This window comes from Oratosquilla oratoria, chromosome 30 (assembly GCF_046742065.1).
Source record: "Oratosquilla oratoria isolate Oo_2021 chromosome 30, ASM4674206v1, whole genome shotgun sequence".
In the NCBI taxonomy this organism is placed as follows: Eukaryota; Metazoa; Arthropoda; class Malacostraca; order Stomatopoda; family Squillidae; genus Oratosquilla; species Oratosquilla oratoria.
In genome coordinates, this window is record NC_134806.1 from 28,321,834 (window position 1) to 28,333,767 (window position 11,934).

General features: G+C 38.8%; 1 protein-coding gene across 1 annotated transcript in view; it reads right to left on the reverse strand.

Moving 5' to 3' along the window:
- Positions 1-216: 216 nt before the first annotated feature.
- Positions 217-11,934, reverse strand: part of LOC143041065 (uncharacterized) — a 27,344-nt gene continuing 15,626 nt past the window's right edge. The window contains exons 3-6 of the mRNA XM_076212720.1: positions 11,198-11,319; positions 6,533-6,740; positions 5,205-5,434; positions 217-1,123 (exon numbers count right to left, since the gene is read on the reverse strand). Of these exons, the coding sequence (XP_076068835.1) occupies positions 5,231-5,434; positions 6,533-6,740; positions 11,198-11,319 (534 nt within the window). The 3' untranslated portion in view covers positions 217-1,123; positions 5,205-5,230. The remainder of the gene's footprint in view (positions 1,124-5,204; positions 5,435-6,532; positions 6,741-11,197; positions 11,320-11,934) is intronic.

The following is an 11,934-nucleotide window of genomic DNA, read 5'->3' on the forward strand; positions in this document are numbered from 1 at the left end:
TTCTGCTTGTCTCGATCCTCAGCTATGAGGAGATCAGTGACCATATCAAATGATGCAATGCCTTTGGTTGCTAATGATACAAGAGGTACATTTCTCTCCTTTGTTTCATCTTCTCCACCCTCTTCATTCGATGCCCTGTGCAGTTTGAAAAATTTTAATCTTTGCAGTTGCTTTGCAAGAAGCATCATCAACATCACAGTTTGTGTGATGGGGCTTTCCTTGTGATACCTATGATGCCATTCTGTATTTTGCAAGTTCTGTTCACCCATTCAGTGGCCTGATTTGCAGAAACCTGGCTGAAGCACCTTCTTGTTCTCTTCACAAAAAATTATTCATGAATTCAGCATACACCTCTAGTGCTATTGTCTTAAGTCTTCTCATATCTACAAGGTAGACAGGATACTACAGAAAATGCAAATTCCAATTACCATCCCCTATGGCCCTGGAGAATTTCAGCAAAATTTACACTATGTCCATATATGCTGACCACAATCTTAAGTTCGGTTTGTCTGAGTGTGTTATACATTAAAGATATGTACATTCTTGGTTTAATTGTGGATTTAACAATTTGAAATACTAAATCTTCACTTGCAATAGATAAATCAATGTCATTTTATTGGTTCCTTTAATCAAAGATGGTACTATAAAAAATCAGTCAAAAACCAAAATTTAAACCACAGTGACCTTGATGACCTTCAAAATAACCTTTAAATAAAAATTTAAAAAAATGAGATGGCATCCACTCAGTTCTTTTTTTAACTCCCCACACTGGAAAGATTCAATCTAGATGCCTGCTAATGCCTGCTATTAACATGTGATGCCCTAAAAAGAAAATCTAGAGGACTTTTCTAGCTTCGGCTGGTTCAGTACTGGGGTGACGTTGTGTCGGGTGACAGGAAGATTTTGATGTGTATCCATAGCAAAGTTGTCTGTTGCGCAGCCAGTTGGGACAGGTAGGTCGAAAGAAGCTCAGAAAATAAAAATCTTATAGACATCTGGGTTGTTAGGGTCGTTGCTGTGCTGAAGAGATTTTAAGTTCCCACCGAAAATTTCACGCCATCTCTCGCCAATTTGTATTACAATAGTCAGGTCAAATATTTTGTTGCCCATTGAAGACATTCACCTGTAGAAAAAAATTGTACAGCAAAGAGTAATTTCTTCATAGTATCTCGGAATTTGATGTGTCAGTAGAAACATATATGTCACTGTGGTGCGTTGGTTTCTTTCTCGCTTAACACTGTAGTATGAACACAAGGACTTTCAATTGTGAAACACAAGTGGGAATAACAAATCTATTGTAGAGGATTTCGTTATTCATCGAACTATACTGATTTATTTATTCATTAAGAACATAAGAAAGAAAGTGATTGCAAGAGACCATAAGGCCTGCACTAGGCACTCCCATGTCCATTACCACCTGTTATCCCCATCTATAAAGTTGTCTAACCTTTTCTTAAAACAACTAATAATTTCAGCGTTCACTGCATGGTTACTAATTCTATTCCATTCGTTGACCATTCTATTGGTAAACCAGATCTTGCCTATTTCTTTCTTAAATTTAAATTTGCCCAATCTTAATCCATTACTGCTAGTCCTGACCTGTTGTCTTAATATGATGACTTTGTCTGTATCACCCTTGTTAAAGCTCTTGACCCACTTGAACACCTCTATTAGATCAACCCGCACTCTGCGTCTTTCTAGAATGAAAATTAAGGTGCCTAAGTCTGTCCTCATAAGGTAAATTTCTGAGCCCATGTATCATTTTGGTCATTCTCCTCTGTACTGATTCTATTGAGTTGATATCCATTCTATAGGACGAAGACTAAAACTGTACCGCATAGTCAAGGATGGGTCTAACTAACACCAGATAGAGTTTGATAATTACCACACACTTTTATTCGTAACCGCCCTAGCAATGAAATATAATGCACTGTTTCCTGGATTTAAGGTCAGGACTCACTAAAACTCCCAAGTCTTTCTCGCATTCATTTTTCTCTAAAACGGTGTTATCTAAGGTATACCTGATTTCTGAGTTGTGTAAACCTACGTTTAACACACTACACGTTAAGATATTGAAGTTCATTTGCCATTTCACCGACCATGTGAACAATTTGTTAAGATCTTCCTGCAGTATCTCGGCGTCTTCTCCTGACCTAATTTGGCGTCCTATTTTAGTGTCGTCCGCAAACTTACTAACATCACTACTAATCCCATTGTCCAAGTCGTTTATATACATAATGAACAATAAGGAACCCATTACCGAGCCCTGGGGAACTCCACTAATAACACTCCCCATTTGGATTTTACATCGTTAATGGTGACCCGCTGTTTTCTGTCACTGATCCATGCTCTAATCCATTCAAACACTTTTCCTCCTATGCCATGGGCTTTGATTTTATTTAGTAGTCTCTGGTGGAGCACCTTGTCGAATGCTTTGCTAAAGTCAAGGTAAATAAAATTGTACCTACCATTGTTATCTGACGCCTTGGTATATATTAGTATAAGAAATAGAAGATTAGTCTTACATAACTTACCTTTGGTGAACCAATGCTGTGAGTCACGGATCAGTGTATATATATATATATATATATATATATATATATATATATATATATATATTTTATATATATATATATATACATATATATATATATATATATATACACATATATATATACATATATATATATATATATATGTATGTATTTACCTAGTTGTATTTTACGGGAAGGGGAGCTATGCTCGTGGTGTCCCGTCTTCATATCTCATTTTATCTAAATTATTTTTAAAATTATGTATTGTTTTTGCACACACCACTTTCTCATCTAACTTGTTCCAACTGTCTATTACTCTGTGAGGAAAGCTATTCTTTTTCAGATCTCTTCTATAGCTGTCTTTCTTGATTTTCTTTCTGTGTCCTCTTGTATTTCTATCATCCCATTTTATCAGATTCTCTCTATCAATAATTTCTATGCCTTTCATGATTCTGTAAATAGCTATCAAATCTCCTCTCTCTCTTCTTTGCTCTAGTGTCTGTAGTTCAAGTTTTGCTAGTCTCTCTTCATATGATAGTTTTGAGAGTGTTGTGTGTGTGTGTGTGTGTGTGTGTGTGTGTGTGTGTGTGTGTGTGTGTGTGTGTGTGTGTGTGTGTGTGTGTGTGTGTGTGTGTGTGTGTGTGTGTGTGTGTGTGTGTGTGTGTGTGTGTGTGTAATGAAAGGGACCACACATACTAGGTGCTGACAGCGCAGTGTGTAGTCACTTGTATGCTGATGCATGTGTTTGTTTCTTGTTTCCCCTTCTGTTTTCGGAGTTTATAATTGTCTCCATCCACCCTCTTCATCTCTTGACGTTCCCTTCTGTCCTCCTTTTTTTATTTCTTATTTGCTTTCATTCTCTTTGTAGTCTTCACTTCTTTTAATTCTATATTGATTGGAGCTCCTCACTCCTAGTAGCAATTTGTTCCACCCACTTCTATTATTCTATTTCGAAATGCGTGTGTGTGTACCTAATTGCATTTAGATAATTATGATATACAAGAAAGGAGTTATACTCAAAAACCCTTGTCTTCTTTTTTCAATTATCATACCTGCTTATGAAATCACTTATGAATTTAGCTCGGGCAATATTAACTTCTGGGCTATTCCAGAAGTTAATGCATCTGTATGGAAAGCTGTGTTTCATAACATCTTATGAATTTTTTCCTGTGACCTCGCAACTCTGTCATGTCTCAAACCATGAGATCTCCTCTGTCATTTCAGTTTTATCTATTCCCTATAATGCCCTGAACGTTATTATCAAGTCACCCCTTACTCTTCTCTCAACCAAGGATGGTGTGTGATTCACCAGGGTCTTGGATCACGTTGGATTCGTGATCGACAGTTATTAACCTCTTGGATGAGAGCTCAGAGCTCATATATGACCGATATAGGGGTACTACTGTGACCTTACACGCACACACACATACACCCCACTCCCCGCCCACGAGAGTTGGAGTAACAACCCGCAGCGCAGCAATACTGAAACAATTTCAGCCCTGGGCGGGATTCGAACCTAGACCGCCGTTATGATAGGCGAGAACTTAACCACTGGGCCACGAGGTAAATGTAATTATATGTGTTTTGCGTAATTATACCTTACGAAGCTGAAGTTGTGCTCATTGGTCCTGTCTGTCTGCCCCACTTATCAAATTTTACATTCAAGTAATTTTTGTTGTTGACTTGGATTGTTTCCATCCAAATTATTATCTCACAAAACCTACGCACTCGCGGAGAAAGGTGTAATTCCTAACATCTTTTAAACAACCATGGTTTTTTTTTTCTTTTCTTTTTTATCTTTCATCCTGTACCAGTAGATCCTCTCTGATATATCTTATTCCTATGGCTTTTTCTAATCTATCACTATTATACTATTTTTCTTCGCGCGCGCGCATTTGTGTATTTCCCTACCATTAGCCTATACGCTATACCCGTTGCACTGAGATCTGGCCGTTAGGGCGGAGCACTGGGAGTTCCCCTGTGGTGCCACATATAATTATTCTATAATTTCATTTTATTTTATAATTCTATTTTATAATCTTATAATGTTGCCTCATATGATTATATTATAATTTTTTGTCACACACCACCACTGAGGTAAAAATCAAAGCAATATTTTCTATACAAAGGTTTCGTTTCTTTAAGTCTACATATGGCATATGTGCATGAGAGAGCGACGTTGCCGCTACATCTAATCTCTGGCCCCGCCCCCCTCACACTGCATTCAGAAAACATTGCATCCACATGCACGTTCTCGCCATGGATGCCCACATGTGGCAACACCGGGAAATCTCCTAGCCCCGCCTTATCGGTCATTTCTCCTTGCGCTGACTATAGCTATGAATTCTATATTACCGTATCGATAAATATTCAAAAAAGGGCTATTAATTTCCCGTTGGTAAAAGGAATAAAAATTATACAAATATTAGCCTATGTCATAAATGTATTATACATTACAAATTTGTTTATATTAATTTTTGTGTACAATTCGATGTTAAAAATTGCATGGGTGCTTGCCGTGGTGTCTCTCTTTCTTATGGTTTAAGCAGTTCACATGTTTGCATGGAACGCACAATGAATATTCAAGAGATTTCGTTTATTTTTAAAATTAATCGCATGTGTTAACTGTTTTAAGTTTTCAAATGTTCGTTTGAACGTGAATCTACATACCTTCATTATCTCTCTTGACGTAAAAACTAAGCTCTTTTCAGTAAAAGAATTTCAGCGAAGATATCTATCAATACATTTCCCACTTTCGCTGTTGCTGGACCTAATTCATTGGTTTCGTAGAAGACTAGACGGAAACCAAGGTTATGGAGTGACGTCATCACGCCGAGCGCATCCAACACCAATGCGCGTTTTATAGTTTCATTCCTCTCGAGCAGCATGTTGAGGTGAATCTGTTAAATCGTCCGTTGCCGATGGTCAGTAGAGCCATTTGTTTTGGAAGAAAAATAGAAAAGGAATATTAAAGATATATATATACATAATTTACACTGAGGATTTTCAAGGTCTTGAAAACTCACTGATGTTATATGATTTTGTAGCTAAAACATTACCTTGTTGCTTTTTGAAATGCTGCATCTTATTTTCAGTATTGTATTACTTGATAGAAAAACAATAATGGGAAAAAAGCGCGATTAATTCGCAGTTATACGAAGTATGGGAACGTAGATTACAGTGACGTCAATGAAATATATAGAAAACATATTAACAAACTAATTAATTGAAAATAACCAACCACCTCTGGCATGGAGGTTTCAACAACTGACTGGAATCGTCCGTCGTTAACCTGCACAAGTTTTTAACTCTCTGAGACGTCCAGATGCTTTACGACAGAATGGAATCGTCTGGCAGAACAAATTTTATAAACACAATGCTATTTCCTCAGACTTGACCTGAGCCCTTGACAATTGTTACAATCATTTAAATGTAACCCATTCAGAATAGCCGTCTAGAATAGCCGCACTGCTATGATAATGTAATGAAATTAATATTCTCGCCACGTAGATATCATTTACGTATTTTATTCTACCTATAACAGAGGATAGTATTCATCTAGGATGGTGTAACCTTTGGGTAGGGTTGTCCCTCTTTTATCAGAATAAAGTCGTCTGTCTGCTACTTCAATAAACGACTGAAGAAGAACGCAGCGAAAGTCTTAAGACTCAAATAAGCCTGTCAGGACGATGATGCACTTTACAGATCGCATTCTAGTCACAGTACCATTGTATTATTCAGCCAAGGCAAGGGGTGTGAGAGGGTGATAGGGCTGGTGGTGTCGAAGTACTGAAAGACTAGGGAGGAAAATGTGGACCAGTTGTTCTCACGTTGTGGCTCATGAAAGCCTAGTGGGGCCGCAGAACTCCCCAAGTGTGTGTGTTTAAGAGGGTGGGAGGCATAAAGTGAAAATTAGTAGTGGTTAGTGGATGCTTAACGATTTTGTTTAGTATGGACGTGGACCGTCTCAATGAATCGTAATACGTATGGGCACGAACCTCGAGGGAGAGTTGGGTTGTGTCGTGCAAGACTCGGGTCTGGTCGAGTACCTGGGGAAGAACTTTCCACTCCTCGCCCTCGATGTCCATCTTCAGATAGAAGAGGCGCCTGTCTTCGTGGTTCAGCTCCTTCCTCAGGTCAGTCATAGTTCGATAACGAATATGACTCTCACACGTCTTCTCCTTTGTGTCCAACTTTTTGCAGTTCCTACCATGGAATTTGTGTTATTAACATTTGTTTTTACCTGCGTGGCCTGTATAAAAGGATAAAATTGATTGCTAAATGACTATATATCCGAGGAAATGTGTTCAGATAATATATCTCAATCTTGGGTACATATTGTTTATGTAAGTTTTATGCAGTTTTTTTTTTTTGGGGGGGGGGATATTGACATCCCTTCAGAATAGAGTTGCTATTTTTTTTTTTTTTAAGATTAGAGACTAACGCTCACCCATAGAAGATTACCAAACACTTTTAGGTTCTACTAAAATTACATTCTGCTACATTCCTTAAAACTCCAACTATTCGGCATGATGTTGTTCCCAGGGATAGAAGGGTTGATTTATGCGCGGCACAGAGCAACTGTAGTTTGTCGACAAAACCTTTGTCGTCTTTCACTTCAGATTGCTTTGTACAAAGTATACACTCCTTACAGGCATTGTACATAACCGAACCTTTTTCCATTGTTTCCTTTCTTTTTATCTAGTTACCGCTACATGATTCCAGATAGCTGAAGTTTTTTGCATTTCAATCGGTGTACCTCTTTGACTGATTAGAGTCATCTGACGATCTATTATTTTAGAGAAAAAGAACTTAACCATGAGGCAGGTGCAGGTACCTGTTGCCATGTGAGGGGACGGAGCCTTTATTATTAAGACGTTTCGCCTGTTAGTTACAGCTTTTCCAAGTACAGAGTAGTAATGCACATGACATTAAATAAAAACTGGGGGAACGGGGGGAAGAAGAGAAGGAGAGAGGGAGGTGGGAAGAGGGAGGTCACTAAATACTAGGAAAAGTTAAGGAGAAGATGTCTTGGAACAGGATAAGATGGAACAAATGGTTGGGTGAAGGACATTAGCTCACAACCGAGGAACAAAAGGAAGAAGGAAATAAGAAGGGCGAACAATTGCCTACTGAGGGGACCTTAACCCAGCCAATTGTTCGCCTTTCTTATTTCCTTCTTCATTTTGTTCCTCGGTTGTGAGCTAATGTCCTTCACCCAGCCATTTGTTCCATCTTATCCTATTCCCAGACATTTGGTTCACCTTCTCCTTAACCTTTCCTAATATTCGGTGACCCCCCCCCCACCTCTCTTCCTCTCTCCCTCTCTTCCTCCCTACCCCTGTTCCCCCAGTTCTTCTTATTGAATCTCAATCATGTGTATTGAGACCATGTACCTGAAAAAGCTGTAATAACATGAAGCGAAGCGTCGTACTGATAAAGGCTCCGTCGTCCTCACTTGTGGTGTTTATTTATTTCGATACAATTGTCGGCAACTGCCACTTTCATATAGATACGGGACTCGAATCCGCGTCTAGGAAAATCCGAGACTAGCACGCTTTTGACTGCGCCACCTGCGCACCATATAATATATATATATATATATATATATATATATATACATATATGTATATATATATATATATGTATATATACATACATGTATATATATACATATGTATATGTGTGTATGTACTGTATATATGTGTGTATATATATATATATATATATATATATATATATATATATATATATATATATATATATGGCGAACGTTTTCTACCACTGAAAGGATAATTTTAGCTGGTTTTCTGTTTTAGTTTATCTGGCTTACTGCCTTTTCTACGAATTGTCTACCGGTAATTATATCCATAAGTTTAGCTATTAGTGATATTCTACTTTCTAATTGTAGAAAGCATTCACCAGGGCTGGCGAAAATTTTTCCAAAGTAGGGCCCCTAATGTCTATATTGGACAGACGATTGCATAATTTCTCTGTCACGTTCCACCGGCAATGTCTTAATAATCTACAGAGGATTTTTTTTTTCTCTTTCTAAATATAGAATACAGTCGTTATATCCTCTTCATAAAAAGTGCATCAAACTTGAACAAGAATGAATAAAAATGTGTGTGTGTGCATGCATGTGTGTGTCTTTAACGTGTGAAGTTGTATAAGTTGAAGATGACTAAGAAGCACAAAGGAAAACGTGAAAGTATTCTAATTAAAACATTTCAATGATAAGCGATTATTCAGTATTTCTAATATAAAATAAAAATAATTTTAGTTTTATCCATTGTAAAATATAAATATATATATATTTATTAGTCCTGTAAAAGAAAACATCCAATGAGTAAATGCACACACGAACCAACTGCATCAGGTGCAGTTCAATGTCGATTAGCGTTTCCCAAGAAACTTTAGAGTTGGCGTCGACAAAGGATATTCAGCTTCCAGCTTCAGGAATACACATCCCGTATGTTGTGCGAAGACTCGTACTTGACACCTTTAATAGTCTGGTTCTGGTGAACGATAGACTACTTTATTTGGCGACGTCGGACTGAAAGGGTCTCGATCAACCAAAACCTTCATTAATCCAGACGCGCCCAGCAATAAAGGTATCTGGTGCTAATCAAAATAAAACGTTTCAAGTATCTGGGGGGACGAGATTCAATGAAATATCTAGATTCTAATGTTTCTGTGGTGAATAGCAGGGCCCTCACATGGAGGGGGGGGGGATATGCCCGGGGGCGGCACTTTAAGGGGGGCGACAATTCAAGCCTGGACTTGCAGCCCACAAGGCTGACAAAATAACAGCAATAAAAAAAAGTTTAAAGAAGCCCTGAATATTTTACCGTAATCGACGAATTTTGCGTTAGAATAAACAAAATATGAAATGTTTTCCCTTGTCCTCTCTGCAATAGGGACATTAGATACAAATTTCAAAATATGTTTAATTATTTTGCAAGTCAGTAGCTAAAATAGGCAGGAAGGGATGGTGGAGGACGGAAGTGATGATAGGGTGGCTGGGGGTGGGGGGGTCACTGAGAATTTTGCACTGGGGCGGCACTTAGGCATGTAAGGTCTCTGCTGAATAATCCCTCTATTTCTGTTGTACAAGATGAAGGCGGTCCCGGCTAACTTGCCAATCCAAGGCAGAGGGCCATATTACATTTCTGGGGGACCACTTAAAGTAAATGGGAGTTTGGGGGAAAGGGGGGCACAAATGGCCCTAGGGGAACGCTGGGGGCAACAGGAATGCGTATGAAAATCAAATGGTGTACTGGGAAGCCATAGAAGTATTTTAAATGGTCACACCAACTGGACTGCCGGGAGTTGAATAACCTTGTCATAAACGTCACGTTGCATTGCATTGCCAACTGCAGTTCAGATTTCAAAATAATTGCAAAAAATAAAACATATGTTCTTTCTTTCTAATGATGACTATGTGGGAGGAGCCGCAGAATTACAAGCAAGAAGAAGCTATTAGAAAAGATATATACACACACACACACACACACACATATATATATATATATATATATATATATATATGTGTGTGTGTGTGTGTGTGTGTGTGTGTGTGTGTGTGTGTGTGTGTGTGTGTGTGTGTGTGTGTGTGTGTGTGTGTGTGTGTGTGTGTGTGTGTGTGTGTGTGTATTTACCTAGTTGTATTTTGCGGGAAGGGGAGCTATGCTCGTGATGTCCCGCCTTTGTATCTTGCAGTGTCTAGTTTGTTTTTAAACTCATGAATGGTTTTTGCGCATACTATTTCATTGTCCAGTTTGTTCCAAGTGTCCAAAACTCTATGAGGAAAACTGTTTTTCTTCAGTTCTCTTCTATAGCTATGTTTTTTTATTTTCTTTCCATGTCCTCTTGTGTTTCTTTTGTCCCAGTTAAGTAAGTTCTCACTATCGAGTACCTCTGTGTGTGTGTGTGTGTGTGTGTGTGTGTGTGTGTGTGTGTGTGTGTGTGTGTGTGTGTGTGTGTGTGTGTGTGTGTGTGTGTGTGTGTGTGTGTGTGTGTGTGTGTATAAAACTTAGACCCACTCTCAGAGAAAGATAAGCTGAGATACAGAGTAAACCGTATATTTTGACCACTAACTGTAGTCCTCTTCAGCAGAGGAGGACCACAGCTAGTGGTCGAAATATACGGTTTACTCTGTATCCCAGCTTATCTTTCTCCGAGAGTGGGTTTAAGTTTTATTTTATTCGTGTTACGACACACACACACACACACATATATATATATATATATATATATATATATATATATATATAGAGAGAGAGAGAGAGAGAGAGAGAGAGAGAGAGAGAGAGAGAGAGAGAGAGAGAGAGAGAGAGAGAGAGAGAGAGAGAGAGAGAGAGAGAGAGAGAGAGAGAGAGAGAGAGAGAGAGAGAGAGAGAGAGAGAGAGAGAGAGAGAGAGAGAGAGAGAGAGAGAGAGAGAGAGAGAGAGAGAGAGAGAGAGAGAGAGAGAGAGAGAGAGTGAGAGAGAGAGAGAGAGAGAGAGAGAGAGGAGAGAGAGAGAGAGAGAGAGAGAGAGAGAGAGAGAGAGAGAGAGAGAGAGAGAGAGAGAGAGAGAGAGAGAGAGAGAGAGAGAGAGAGAGAGAGAGAGAGAGAGAGAGAGAGAGAGAGAGAGAGAGAGAGAAATCCGCTGCAGACTCACTTGATGTAGCGTGATTTCTCTCCAATGCGCATTTTGTGGTAGAAAACGCTAGGCCCAATGAGGTGTTCGTATTTCTCGTGGCTCTCGTCGTGGTCGAAGGCGTGGACCTCACACCCGAAGTCCTGAAAAGATATTGGCATTTCGTCAGCGATAACCAGCGTTTTGCTTTTCTCTTTCATTTTTACCTCCCTATCCTTGAGGACAATATCGCTCCCTCCTCCACAACGAAGTGATGGAATCATAGAAGTAGTAAAAGAGAAATTGAAAGAGGGCAGTAGAAAGGAGGGATAGGAGAGGCTAAGATTGATCAGTATTTTTTTCTGGGTGAAGATTAATTCCCAATCATAAGAGAATGTTGTGTGACTCTGGTCCATGGGGTTGTTGGTAAAGCTCCTAAAATATTGACTGCATCCGGTAAAGTACACACGCCTTCTGAAGTCACAGTACCAGAATATGTTCGTATTTGTGAAGGATAACAAAACACGAGGAACAAAACATATAAAGTAGAAGATGAAGAGCAAGGATAAAATACAAAGATGACGTGTGTACTGAACCAAAAAGTTCCAGTTAGTGTTTACACAATTGAGTATGAGGATAACAACCCAGTGTTAAGCAGTTCACTAATGAACCAAAGTAGAGATCAAAATATTGGACAAGGGAGATAACCCGCTGACTACCGGAGGTTCCTTTCAGTTGAATAAAGTCGCCTGACAGTAGGGATGATAAAATGTGTAAGT